The 15422-nt window shown below is 32.4% G+C and overlaps 1 protein-coding gene across 1 annotated transcript; it reads right to left on the reverse strand.

Annotated features, from left to right (window-relative positions):
* Positions 1-11697: 11697 nt before the first annotated feature.
* On the reverse strand, positions 11698-12484 carry LOC127724751 (uncharacterized). Its single transcript, XM_052231849.1, has 3 exons — positions 12253-12484; positions 11962-12057; positions 11698-11732 (listed from the first exon to the last, which is right to left on the reverse strand). The coding sequence occupies exons 1-3, from the start codon at positions 12458-12460 to the stop codon at positions 11725-11727; spliced, it is 312 nt and encodes a 103-aa protein (XP_052087809.1). The 5' UTR covers positions 12461-12484; the 3' UTR covers positions 11698-11724.
* Between the last annotated feature and the right edge of the window lie 2938 nt (positions 12485-15422).

The raw sequence follows: 15422 nt of genomic DNA on the forward strand, positions 1-15422 counted from the left end.
TAACTGCCCTTGAATTTTTACTAGATAACATTTTTGTTCGCTATGGAGATTCCGTATATCGTCAGGTTATCGGAATTCCCATGGGGACTAACTGTGCACCACTATTTGCGGACCTGTTTCTGTATTGTTATGAGTTACAATTTATGACTAAAATCAGCAAAGACCCATCGAAACAACATCTGATTCAAAAATTTAATAACACTTTTAGATATTTAGATGATATATTGGCTCTCAATAATGACGACTTCAGTATGTACACTAAAGAGATTTATCCTGCCGAACTGACTTTAAATAAAGCTAATACTAACAATGAACACTGCCCTTTCCTGGATCTTGATATCTTTATCTTTAACGGGAAGCTTAATACCAAAATTTATGATAAAAGAGATGATTTTTCATTTCCTATTGTTAATTATCCATTTTTAGATTGTGACGTTCCCTTGTCGCCATCTTATGGTGTTTATATATCTCAACTTGTTCGATTCGCTCGTGTATGTAACAACGTATTTGATTTCAACGAAAGAAATCTCTGTATTACTGAAAAATTATTACACCAGGGTTTTCGATATCACAAACTAGTCAAAACATTTACTAAATTTTATCATCGGTACAAGGACATCATTCGTAAATATATATCAACATGCAGACATCTTATACGTTCAGGTATTTCACATCCAATATTTTATGGTAATATTCTTTACAAATCACAAAAATGTCGGCATTCACCTCTAAAGCTAACCAAACCTTTAAACAGACTTATTCGGAAATGATATAGTTACGATACTGTTGTCAAATCATTAAGGATTGCATATTTTGGTATTAATATTGATTCACTCATAGGGTCTTTGCATCGGAAATAAACACATTCTAAAACCAGTCGTTGGCATGATACGGGTTATGTTCTTCTCATATATTTTATGATGGTAGGATACTAAACCCCTAACGGGAGGGATTGTACTTGATTATCATATGATGAAGACATAATCTTTCAATCAGTTTAATTGAGGTCTGGAGCTGGCATGTCAGTAACTGCTAGTAGTCCTTTGTTCATTTGTGTATCATTGTCATTTTGCTTAGTTTCTTTTGTTACCTAATCCGACATCGGACTCGGACTTCTTTTAAACTGAGTTTTACTGTGCGTATTGCTATGTGTTTCTTTATTCTACATTGGCTAGAGGTATAGGGGGATGGTTGAGATCTCACAAAACATGTTTAACCCCGCCGCATTTTTGCGCCTGTCCCAAGTCAGGACCCTCTGGCCTTTGTTAGTCTTGTATGTTTTTTAATTTTAGTTCATTTATATGTTTTGGAGTTTAGTGTGACGTCCATTTTCACTGAACTAGAACACAATTTTATTTAGGGGCCAGCTGAGAACCACCTCCGGGTGCGAGATTTTCTCGCTGCATTGAAGACCCATTGGTGGCCTCCGGCTGTTGTCTGCTCTTTGGTCGGGTTGTTGTCTCTTTGACATATTCACCATTTCCATTCTCAATTCTATTCTTATATATTTAGAATAGGATACGTCTCCGAATATTTGACAGATTATATTTGATACAACTGAAGTAAACTTATATAATAATAAAATTCGGACATTAACAAAGATGTCAACGTCTACATTTATCAATATGAAAGTAACATGCGGATTATAAAGCATTTGTTTCATATTTAACAATCAGCATATTATGTTTGGCAATTCACAATACAAAAAAAATTTGTCAAGTAACGATTCAAAAACTTGTCAAGTTTCAATACAATATAAATGGAAACGCCAAGACAGATAAGATTTCTTACTATAATAACTTTAAGTGAATTGTTTAATTTGTATACACTCGACTGTTTATTTCTTGAAAGTAAAATATTTATTGACATATACATTATAATTTGAAACCATATATTCAACATCAAAGTAACCGATAAAATATCTATTCTTTATTCCTTAACTTTGAATGTACAATATTAAATTTTGATACATTTAGTATAAAACAAGTGTGGACACAGATCAGTGTGGATAGTATGTCTGAATGTTTGACAGTGTTTTATGACAAACAGAATTTTCTATGTTTTTCCCCATAGGGTTCTATGTTAAACTGTGTTCCACAGTGACATTCATCCTGAATATCAGACCAGTACCAAACACTAAAAATTAGCAGTGTCGTTTTTTCAATATTTTGTTTTAATGTTCAAGACTGTCATGGAGGAGACACTAATTGTATGGATTACCAAATGATTCTGTTAAAATATGTTCCACAACTTTGCTTTTGGATAACAGCAAAAACTCAAAATTAGTAGAGGAACACATTACTAGGTGCATTTCTGCATGATGTGATTTTAATATACGAGACGGTTTCTGAGAACCTGTATGTATGTACTTCTCGTATGTCCATTGTGGTGGTCATTTCTTACTTTGAACTGTAAATTAGTTTAGGATCATCCCAGTATCATAAGTAAAAGATTTCGTTTAAATGTTCGAAATTGTTTCTTAGAAGATGTCTAATAGTTCTACCTAGCTTCGAAATGGTTTCTTAGAAGATGTCTAATAGTTCTCTACCTGGCATGACGCTTGGGGCTAGATGAGCTAGAAAGTACACTTCTGTTATGTTACACGTGTATTTTAATTCTTTCTTTAAAAATTTCTTTTTCCTAGACTCTTTAAGGCCTGGTTGAAGTTATTTGATATAAAAGAAAATTTTACCAGTACGAAATAATTTTAATAACATGGTAAATCCAATTTATTGGTTTATGATTCTTAATTTCTAGAAATAAATTTTGACAAATAGTGTAGACTAAAATAAATATGAACTATGATTCTTTAGTATTTGAAATAAAAAAAGGTATTGCAGAATTATTCTTGTTTCAAGGTTTTTGTTATGTGGATAAAAATATAAATGGTACCTGTAGGATGCAGTTTTGTTGTGGTATAAAAATGAACAGTGCTGTAATTAACATTTATTTAACACAAATTAACAAATTAACAAATGAATGATAAAAGTTGAAAAATGAAATATAATTTTAGAAATGACTAGGCTCTATACCACTCGACCGCATCCGCTATATAAAAATATAACTTCAATAGTCGTAGTGTTGCCTTGTCACGTAAGGCGAAACTAGAGATAGACATAAGACATGTATTTTAAGCGTGTGTAGATGTTATTCTATTTTTTTATACACAATGTATTTTTTATTTGTCAGCAATCTAACTCAACAATTTTTTATATACATATTCAATATGGGATAATGATACAATTCATTATACAGTCACTTGAAATAAGTATATCATACAAACAAGTCTATATTTATGTTGTGTACAAGTTATCATTTTGTACAAATTATAATTTGTATTTTGACTTTGTAAAAATTGTAATTTGTACAAAAATTTGACTAAATTTCACTTTTAACTTGTACAATAATTTATAGTATGGATTTTGTTATAAAAAAAGCATTGATACACACTATAGAATTTGTATTTAATGACCACACAATAAACCTTATTTACAAAATACAAAAATACCCAGATGTAGACAGGAAATGTACTAAGTCTTGATACATGCATGTCAGTTAATTCTGATAGTACAAAAGAAATCGGCCCCAGTGGCAATTCTGATAGAATGATAAAAATTGTCCCCTGTGGCAATTCTGATAGTATAATAGATATTGGCCCCACTGAGAATTTTGATAGTATAATAGAAATTGGCCCGAGTAACAACCAGGATGACACTGACGTGCCAGAAAGCGTGCGTTGTCTGACTAACAGATCCAAGCTGAATATCTTAACACAGAAAACGAAACAGAAATTATCAGAACTTGCTGTGGTGGATAATGTCATTGTATCCGTTCCTCAGTATGATCGTGCCTCAATCGATCCTCGAAATATCTTAGGTGTAATTGTTGAATATGGAGATTTTGGGTTCCCCATCGGAATTTTAACAGGTTATTTGTCGAGAAATCAAATTGAAGCTGTTAAAGACACATCTTTATTCGCAGCAACGGTTCCTTAGCCTCAACTGTCGCTATGTGAATCAGTAAAAAAGCTTTCAAAAACTGGTGGTCAGTGTTTTCGTTCATGTAAATGCAAAGGGGAATGCAGATGTAAATGTAAAAAGCACAAGATGTTGTGCAATTCCCAGTGCCATAATTCACTCACATGCTCAAACAAATGATACAGAACTATTTTGTACTTTGTTAATAAGGTTTATTGTGTGGTCATTGCATTAAAATCCTATACTGTGTATCAATGCTTTTTTATAACAAAATCCATACTATAAATTATTGTACAAGTTATAAGTGAAATTGTAATTTGTACAAGCACTTTTTGTACAGATTACAATTTGTACAAAGTCAAAATACAAATTATAATTTGTACATTTTTTTGTACAAATTATAAATGTACAAAATGATAACTTGTACACATCATATATATATTGCTTAGACTTGTTTGTATGATATACTTATTTCAAGTGACATGGTAACACTACGACTATTGAAGTTATATTTTCATATAGCATATATAAATATATATACACAAGTCTAAATTGAAAACAACGTTCAAACCTATGATTGCGTTGGATAAAAACCGCAATTTTTATATGTGTGCATGCAAAACAAATTTCTTGGTAGAGGGGTCTAAATACAGAACAAACAACATTTTCCAATAGACCCAAAAAGTGAAAAAGTATATTCAAACAGAACGCATTTGACTAGCAAGTCGAACAACGGGTGTTTCTAAACCCTGCCGACTGCCATGGCGATTGCCAAATAAACGCATCACCAGATGTAGCAAAATGGATCTTAAATATTAATTTAATACCAAACAGAAAACAATAAAACTTGCGGAAAAGATGGTACTATACGCAAACATGAGGTGCAAAAATTTGTACACCATATCCAGATTTCGATAATTAATGTCTCTTCAGTGATGTTAAGAATCGAAACGGTATTTGGAAGGCCATATAATTTACCTCAATTTAGGATAGACTCTTGAATTTTGAAGAGTCGAAATAGGATGAATGGATTATATAAACCCGACGGCAAATATAATACAAGCCCAAACGAAAAAATATAAACAAGTCTAGATTAAAAACAACGTTCAAACCTATGATGAATAAAAACCGCAATTTTTATACGTGTGCATGCAAAACAAATTTCTTGGTAGAGGGGTCTAAATACAGCACAAACAACATTTTCCAAAAGACCCAAAAAGTGAAAAAGTATATTTTAACAAAACGCATTTGACTAGCAGGTCGAACAACGGATGTTCTTAAACCCTGCTGACTGCTATGGCGATTGCCAAATAAACGGATCACCAGATGTAACAAAATGAATCTTAATTATTAATTTATATCCAAACAGAAAACAATAAACTTGCGGAAAAGATGGTAAACCGCAAACAGGAGGTGCAAAATTTGTACACCATATCCGACAATTAATTCCGGATTTCGACAATTAATGTCTCTTCAGTGATGTTAGGAATCGAAACGGTATTTGGAAGGCCATATAATTTACCTCAATTTAGGATAGACTCTTGAATTTTGAAGAGTCGAAATAGGATGAACAGATTATAAAAACCCAAAGGCAAATATAATACAAGCCCAAACGAAAATATATAAACAAGTCTAGATTGAAAACAACGTTCAAACCTATGATTGCGTTGGATAAAAACCGCAATTTTTATACGTGTGCAAGCAAAACAAATTTCTTGGTAGAGGGGTCTAAATACAGCACAAACAACATTTTCCAAAAGACCCAAAAAGTGAAAAAGTATATTTTTACAAAATGCATTTCACTAGCAGGTCGAACAACGGATGTTCTTAAACCCTGCTGAATGCCATGGCGATTGCCAAATAAACGGATCACCAGATGTAACAAAATGGATCTCAATTATTAATTTAATACCAAACAGAAAACAATAAACTTGCGGAAAGGATGATATTATACTGCAAACATGAGGTGCAAAAACTTGTACACCATATCCGGATATCAACAATTAATGTTTCTTTAGTGATGTTAGGAATCGAAGAGGTATTTGGAAGGCCATATAATTTACCTCAATTTAGGATATTAGACTCTTGAATTTTGAAGAGTCGAAAAAGGATAAATATATATTTAGTACATGTATGTATTTACATCAGTGTGAAATTGGACCAACAAGTTGTAACTTGTTTTTAAATGTATATTCTCCAAATATTATACACTGTTATATGGCTGTATGAAAGTTTTTCGCACCTAAATCAATATTCATAGGAGTGGAAAAGATTTCCTGTTGATAAATATATATATATTATATGTACACGAGGCTGGTGGGGACGAGTGGATCTTCTTTTTATATATATATCTCGGCATCATGCATTTTGATATATATATATTGTTGTTTGCCAAGTCTTACAAATTACATGGACATTTGGATATATCAAACTTGTACGACTTTGTCCCCAGCAGAGCTATAGAAAAACAGTACAATAACGGGTGTTACACGGACACTTTTTATGAAGTTACACGGACACTTTTTATGAATAGAGTCACTCAGTTCAGTGAGTTCATGGGCACTTTATCGTACACCTTGTGACCTAATTACCTTGTTTTATAACTATACGGTAATTTATATGAAAAAGTGTTCATAAAAATTATATTTAAAAAAAAAAGCTAACTATGTTCCAAAATGCAGAAATTAAATAAAGTGTCTACGAAGTTACTGACTGCAAGAGTAACTGCAACTATAAAATATTTCCATGTACAAACCTCTCGAGGGTTTGCTTAGCAGTTAAGCTGAAATCTTTCAAATCGTCTAAATCGAACTATACGGAGGATTTCCCCTTTTCTCTTCATGTTCAAGGAATTTGCTTAAGTCGAATTGTGATAGCACAAAATCAGTCTCCACGTCAATTTTTTTGATATATGGATGGAAAATGAAAAAAATATTGTGTCACGTGATCAATACTTGGGTCTACTCGAAAATCACATTATTGTAATCAATCTGAATAAAATCCGATGTTGTGATACGCTACACTCCCTCGAGAGAATCGTAGCGAAAACTAACAGCTGATTTTAATGAGATTGTACTGTTTAAATGAGCATGAAATTAAAGAACGAACAAAAAGAAATTGATTTCCAAAATACGTGGATCAAATACGAGACAAATCAGTTATTTTTCATTACATGTCATTCCCCATAAAGGCAAACAGTTTGTTTTTATATTTATATATTTTGTTCTTTATTTTATTGGTTTTTTAATTACAATATTTATACATGTTGTATTTATGTTTGTCTGATTACTCTTTCTTTTGCATACGTCCTACGGCGTTGAATTTCTAAATGTCTTAAAACTGTTATTCACATTTTTGTTGTTGATTTTGTTTTTTTTTGTTTTTGTTTGGGGGGGGGGGGTGTATGAGCTGGGGAAGGGGGTAATTTCCCCCCTCCCCCAACCTTCAAAATGGGGGAGGGAGGAGGCAAAACATATTTCTTTGTTTGGCTTTGTTTGTACGTATGTATGCTTTTTTCTTAGTGTGGAGGGGTATATATAAATACAGGGGTGTAGGAGCCGGGAAAGGGGACCATACCCGCATTACACATTTGCAAAGGTGAGGGGCAAAACTATAAGCCCCTCTCCCACTTTTGGCAATTTATTTTGTTATTAAAATGTAAAATGGCTACGAAAGAGGACATTATCTTTTTTCTAGACTATTTTCATAGAAATTATATATTAAAGGTCTTTTTTTTTTGCTTGTCACTTTAAGAAGTCCCCTCCCCCCTTTTTTCAACTTTTCAATCTACTCCTACTTCACTGATATGTATCAAAGGAATAAGCAATAATTTTACTCGCACACAACTGATAGAATTGAGAAGCGCTAGTGTTAACGCATAATACCTAATTTATTAAAGACTAAATATCTCCAAACATCGTGGAACATTGACCGGTATGCACATTTTTTTGTGTTCAATCTTTTTAATTATGCAATCGTCTTGAATGCAAAATGTATTACTTTCTAATCTAAAACGTCGTACAAGTCAGATACAAAACAAAAGTAACAAAATAAACGGGATGGTAACAACCAGCCAGTTTTTTGTTACCTTTGTTCTGTATCTAATACTTATATGAGGACAGATATGTTTGGTTGACATGTTCACATGTAAAGCGGGTAAATTTGTGTTTTTATAACAGAAAATGCATCCTAAATATTTCATTTACTATTTGTCTTGATGGTAATACGTTTTATCGTTCGCGAAATGGAAAACAAGAACAATGTCCAAATGCTCCTTCTGTGAAGAGGAGTCTGATCAAGCGTATGTTATGTTTTATTACACATAAATAAAGCACCATCATACATGTAGCTTCCTTTTCATCAGAAATTAAAAGAAAAAAATGACAATGTGTCTTCTTTGTAAGGTGTATGCATATGATATACACATTTCGTTTTTTTTTTATTGTAATTTCGAAAGGATCGTATTAAAGTTTATAAATTATTTATTTCATTGTTTATTAAATTTATATATTTGATAGCTCCCCGGTGTTCTCAGTAGTCTGTACAAACCTTTCTGAAATTGTTAACCTCTAAGGGGGAGGGGGCTGGGAATAGAAATATAGTCACTTAGGTCCTCTTCCGACCGGCAGTAAAACCCTTGCCAAAGTGGGGCGTCCGTTTGGCAGTGCGAGATGCACAAGTACACAGCTACGCACGGTCAGAATGGGGCATTTGGAGAGAGTGCCACGCCTTAAATTACAGATATAACAAGTCCTTCCTATTGTATTTATTGTTAATGTGTTCTCGTTCTGAGCATGCATGAAATATTTGCCACTGGGCGTTAAGCAACCAACAATTAATCATGTAAAATTGTCCGTTTATGAATTTCAAAAAAATTGCGAAGTTGAACCTTAGATGGATTTGGCTATTTCTTAGGTCCCTTTTGGTCGTATAGCTCTTCAACTGTTTCGGGTCTTATACATTCCTAGCTTTCACAATTTCGGCTTTGAGCGTTGCGGATGAAGGTAAAACCAGAAAAGCGCTTCGGACGCATGATATTCATAAAGTGTTGTTTCCATTTTTTATTAGATATTTCATTCAATTCAAATCTTATTGTCAATGTGAAATAGAACATGAGCGGATTGAGTGTGTGTTTTTGTTTTTGTTTATTTTTTATTGTAATTTATTTTTTGGGGAGGCCTTTTTTAGAAAATTTTGGTGTGTTTTTATTGAAGTTTTGGGATTTTTTACTGCTATGAAATGAAATGAAATGATTAAGAGTCCCCTGTACTCGGTTCTAAAGACTGTTTCAAAAAGGACCCTGTGATTTCCTAGTTATCGTAATATTGCAAGGGTATTTTAAAATGTTTTCAGTACAGAAAATAAGCATTAAATCGAGCATGGTTAAATTTGATCAACATTGTAACATGTTTTTGTGATTTATTGGGAATATATAATACAGTAACTGTTCTTCACTAAATTACAGTTATAAACTACGAAAAAAAAACAGTTTTATATGCAAGGAATGCATTCTTTCTTATTCACATTTTCTTTGAAAAACCCAGACCGTTCGTTTAAAAACCTGGACGATTTAAATGTTGCTCTCGAAAAAACACGGACAATGTTAAACGCTGAATTTTAAGTGAAATTCAAGGAAATTGTGTGTAGTTTGTGCTCAAAATATGTATAGTGTACAGCATTAGATACACTGTTATGAGTAAAACTATTATACTTGCGAAATAGCAGCAAATCGATCTGATCGCATGTAATATCAATCGAAAAAACCTGATCTACACTTGAGAAAAGTGGACCGATTCACTCGAAAAACACGATCTCAGCAGGACACTACACCTACCGATGACCTGCACCAAAAAGATCGTTAGGTCTCTATTGTCGTTCATATTCGGATTATTTTACACAGCAAAGTGAAGTGTACATGTCAACTATACTTTAACCTATTATGGTTTATTTTTACAAATTTTGACTTGGATGGAGAGTTGTCTCATTGGCACTCATACCACATCTTCTTATATCTATAAATGTAATGTTTGATTTTTATGTACCTTATCATAGGCGGATCCAGGGGCCCTGGTGGGCCCCCCCCCCCCCCCTTTCGTGTGAAAAATTTGGTTTATTATATATGGAATCACTGAAGCATGACTGTAGCGGGCCCCCTCTTATGGCAGTCAGTGCCCCCACCCTCTTATAAAAAGTTCTGGATCCGCCACTGCTTATTACAAAAATTATATGTTACTCGAAAACAGCACTAAAAATATGTTATCCCTCGCCTCTGAATCTGGTCAACCCCTCAGATATAATGGTATACATATGAAATTGTCCAAAACAGGCAGTACCACCAAAAATTGCTAAAGGTGCACGATACACGTACATTCAGAATTATGCACTAAGAAATCAGATCAGAGATATAAGCCTTACGTAAAGTGAAAATACCAAAAAACTGATGATTCATCGGTTATTCAATTTGCTTGCATATGAGCCTTGAAGTGGATACTAATTATGATCATGTGTATCCTGTCAACCCCCAAAAAATAATAGTGTCTACTTCCGTTCCAATTGACCGATTTTTTTATCTATTCCTATAATGATAATAACAATTATGAAGAAATAACTGTATAGAGACATCTACCAGACTTTGACTCAGTATCATTATCTGCATAATTATACAAAAAATTTAATGAAAAAAAAAATAATTCATTCAAATTTTATTAACTGTCATGTTTAAAAGTACAGGCCAAGTACGGACTCCAATACCAACTTGTTGAATAAAAGCTTTGATTTGCAAAAATATAATTATGCTATGTTTCTGCTCAACGATAATTATGTTAATGAAAACAGTCTAAATGATTTATACATATAAAGCAAATGAATATTAGAACTGCAACGTTGCGTCCATATGTTTCTTTAGAATGGTTTAGCTTCGAGTAAATCCATCAAAATTGCCGAGCAATATCGACTAAAACGGCGATGAATAATTATAAACAAACAACTCGTTGCTTCAAGAATTTTAACATCTTACCCTGTTCTGACATATAGTCTTATCTTTCTCAACTTTTGAGAGCCATTGTCCACTTAAATAAGATCATTTCTTTTATTTGTAATTGAATGTTCAATTACTTGTGCTGTTACTATACAGTCGCTTGGTTGAATTCATAAAATATCTTGCATGTGTATGTTGTTGTTTGTACTGTAATATTGATCCAAATGAATAAAAAAGAACACTTCAGAAATATTCGGCTTTTAAGCTACCACACATTAAAAATCTGTAAGATAAATTACAGTACCCATATCAAAGGCAGTATCGAAAATAGAACATAAATATAAGAACAAGGAGATGTGGTTTGATTGCCATCTTGCTTACAACCTATATTATACTAGAAAGGCATAAAAAAAATCCTTCTTGGTTGAACACATTTCCGAACAATTGAGTATTTTCGCTAAAAAGGGAAAAGAAAGGTAGACTGATCCATGGCTACAGAAAAAAGACGAGAATACAAACAACATTCCACAAGACTTGTTTGATATCGAAGTATTATATACACGATATTTCACATTGGAAACCGTTAAACTGTTACTGAATGGCGTTGAATTATTCAGGTTCTGAAGTGCTTAAAATCTTATGTGTCTATACATCTAGCTTTAAAGTATTCTCAATTTACATATTTTCGCAGATTGAATAAATTGTAACTATTTTATGCAAGGTAATAACTTTTTTAATAATTAACAGCCAATCTTCTTTCGGTGCAAGCCTTTAAATACCTACAAATCAAATGTACACAATTAATACAATTATAAGAATCTTTGTAGGGTCATAAAAAAAATTAAATAGCCACAAATAAAAAAGGGGTGTCAAAATCATTTATAAATTTTGTTTGCCTTATTTGCTGAAAATTTCGATGCAAATGATTATGATATTTCATAATTCTAAATATTGAAGACTTATAAAAATATGAAAATAACATGATAATATGATAGTATTATAAATTACCTTCTGATATTAACAACTGTTCAACAGCTGCTTTAGCTTTATCTAATGAGGATCGATTGTTTGCCATGGCTATTCTAAATTTGTCCAGTGCATTTTCTGAAGAAAAAAATGAGAATAAGCAAGTCAGATTCCATTACCATTCTTGAGCTCTAAAACACAAAAATGTTAAATTCAAAAGTTACAGAGCATGAAGTAAAGTAATCTATATGCATGTCTCATATAAAAATTAACAATTTTTGTGGAACTCTTTTATCTACTAATGAATGTTGGGTCGTTGAAATAAAAACATACCTATATAGTCTCGAAGATTACAAAGTTCGCTTGCTATCTGTGGTGCTTCAATGCTGGCTACCAGAACACTTTCCGGTATGTTGACGTATTGTTTGGACTGGTCAAGCCAATCTACTTTGAAAGATGTAAACTGGGTGTGAATCTTTTCAAGTTCATTGTTGTGGCTTTCAATATCCGTGACTAAATAATCTTTTTTTCTCAAAGGCATTTCAATCCCTGAATTTTTGCTTCAAGAGTCTGAAAAAAATTACATAAGGATTGTCAAAAGTTGATTTTCAATTTAATAGATTAAAGAAATTTAAAATTGAAGAGTCTATCTACACGAATAGTTATTGGCATCGTGCTTATTTAACAGAGGAGAGTATCACTCTATGGAAAGTGCAAATCGAGAAATCCGTTTCTTATGTGGAGAAGCGATATTCTCTTGTGTAAATGAGATGAATTAAGGGGAATTCTCAGACAAATGTTGACATTTGTAGGATTAAAAGAAAATTCATCGGAAAGTACTTGTTTATTCTTTTTAAAACATAGACGTATTTAAAAGGACAAACGTATACACAACTTGCCATGTATTTTGAATATTTTATCCGAAGTATGTTGTATTTATACGAGTAAATATGCATTTGCATTAAATAAAACCTATTTGCACGATCTATAATGTTGAGGTGTCCAAATACTTTGACAATGATGTACTAAAGACAGTGGAATAGCCGTTAAACTTATTCGATTGCATTCTACGCCATACTCACTTGTAATAGGATAATAATGCTATTTTTTTTATATGAATGCGACGTTTTTCTAATAGAATAGCGATATGCTTTTATTATGAAAAACATTTCCAATCCGATATTTTTCTAATAGAAATGCGATACTTTTTTTCATTTGAAAAAAATAAGATAATATGGCACAATACATGAAAACAAAGTAGAAACATCGACAATTCATGACATGTTCGATGGTACAGGCGAAAAATCACTGAAATTTTGTAAAATCGATGAAGTACGTACATAATAAACCAAATATACGCTTATAAAGAAGTAGACGCGATGTTTAATATCCCCTGGGCGTCGATCAAATTTGGGTTTACAAATCAATATTCCACAGTATTTACCACCTTCCAACTTCCGCTGAAAAAAAAAATATCTGGCTAGTGTCAGTCTAGAATAATAAAGTGTTGACACAGATATATGTATCTTCTGCCATGTCTATATGTAATTTTAATAGTTAAATGCAGTTGTTGAAATTAAAAAATAAAAATACTTATCATGCATTTATTATGCAAAACATCCAAAGTCAATGAAACTTGACTGAAGTGGCAGGTCCAAATAATCTCCATAGAATTGAGAAATGATAATGCTGTTACAACTGCATACCAAATATCGTTGACCTATTGTCAATGGTTCTCCTTAAACTGACATAATCAAAAACTCTAACTATAAAAAGTAAAATAACAAAAATACTGAACTCCAAAGAAAATCCAAAACGGAAAATCCCTTATCAAATGGCAAAATGAAAAGCTCAAACACATCACACGAATGGAAAACAACTATCATATTCCTGACTTTGTAAGCGATGCAAAACTTGTGCAGTCAATGAACCGTCGTTCAGGGAACGAGGCCGTATTATCTCCATAAAAATATGCCTATGTTAATACAAATGCGTACCAAATATCCATTGACTTATCGTTAGTGGTCTCCCTTTAAAAAAAATTACCTTATTACAAATTAGAAAAAAATTGTTGCCGCCGCCGACGCCACCGGAAACAGCACGCCTCCATTACTTCGTAGAGGCGAGACAAAACATAGCTATACTAACAATTTTTCGTCCAGAAAATCTACATGTGATGTAATGTTATTGCAATTTTATCGAATTATGCATGGAGATTAAAAAAACAAAAAGCTGCATTCGATAGGTTAAAATGTGGAAAGTAAGAACATAATTTTGTAGTTGTTAACTAGGAATCGTTTTTCTTTTCAATTAATTAAAAAAGTTTTATTTTCCAGCGATCATCTATTTGACATGCCTGAAAACTCGTGTTTTAGAATTATGGTATTATGTAAACACATTTCTGAATAAACACTTTAAATGAACACAGGTCTTGAATCTAAACACTTTTAAATGTGTCAAGAATTAAAAGTTTTTATGACTTAAACACTAATTTCTAAGCTAAAGATGATCATAAACCACAATCCTAAACACTTTCTTCATTCTAAACATGTTATGAAATTAAACATGTTAAAAACTGTGCAAACGGTAAACATGTTTTTAGAATTGTGTTTAGGATTTTAACACCATTTATACAGTCTACATGTAGTAAGGATATCGGAAATGCACTCATGTATCAGGATATCGGCTTTCTCTATTGACTTGATTCACGTTTTGTTATGCCGAATCCTTTAATAGCTGGCTCTACGATGTGAGTGTTGCTCGTTGTTAAAAGCCGTACAGTGACCAATTATAGGTGTTCAAATCCTCATCCTTTGGTCTCTTGTGGAAAGTTGGCAATTGTACCACATATCTCCGTTAAAGTTTTTTTTTGTATTTTATCGAGAATGTGTATACTATATACGCCATGTATACTATCAACTACAAAAACTTTTAAATTTTATCGGCTTCTATGTCAATATTCTATCAACTACAAAAACTTTTTTGTTGGCGTCTTTTTAAAATTTACTATCCAGTACAACATCTTTTTTGTTGGCGTCTTTGTTAGGTTTATTTGTTTTTTTGTTTAAAAATTTTAGTTAGTTGTGATGTATGTTTACACAATTTTGACATCTTAATCATTGTCACTTTAACCCATTATGTATGTTTGGGTTGCTTACCAATTTTGTCAATATAACGGAACTATGAACAACTGTCATATAAGTGGGAGGTTGAACTAGCTATAAAAACATGTTTAACCCACCATTTTCTTCGGAAAATGTCTGTACCAAGTCAAAATATGTTGGGTCTTTTTTTCACTCGTTCTGTTGATTGACAGCTTTTGATTTTGTCAGTTTTTATGGACTTACCTTTTTTTAATTTACCTTAGAGCTCGGTATTTTTGTCATACTTTTATATTAAGTATGCAAGCCACTAAAACTTACTTGTCTATCATACACAGACAGAAAAACGACGACATTATTCTAACAATTCTCAATTTGAAATTCCATCCATATTTGCAAAGT

This window comes from Mytilus californianus, unplaced genomic scaffold, assembly GCF_021869535.1.
Source record: "Mytilus californianus isolate M0D057914Y unplaced genomic scaffold, xbMytCali1.0.p SCAF_14, whole genome shotgun sequence".
Taxonomy (NCBI): Eukaryota; Metazoa; Mollusca; class Bivalvia; order Mytilida; family Mytilidae; genus Mytilus; species Mytilus californianus.

Coding starts and splice junctions, on each gene's coding strand:
- LOC127724751 (XM_052231849.1), bottom strand. CDS start 12,460: ATGCCTTTGAGAAAAAAAGATTATTTAGTCACGGATATTGAAAGCCAC. Junction 12,058..12,252: donor TAATCTTCGAGACTATATAG/GTATGTTTTTAT, acceptor TTTTTTCTTCAG/AAAATGCACTGGACAAATTT.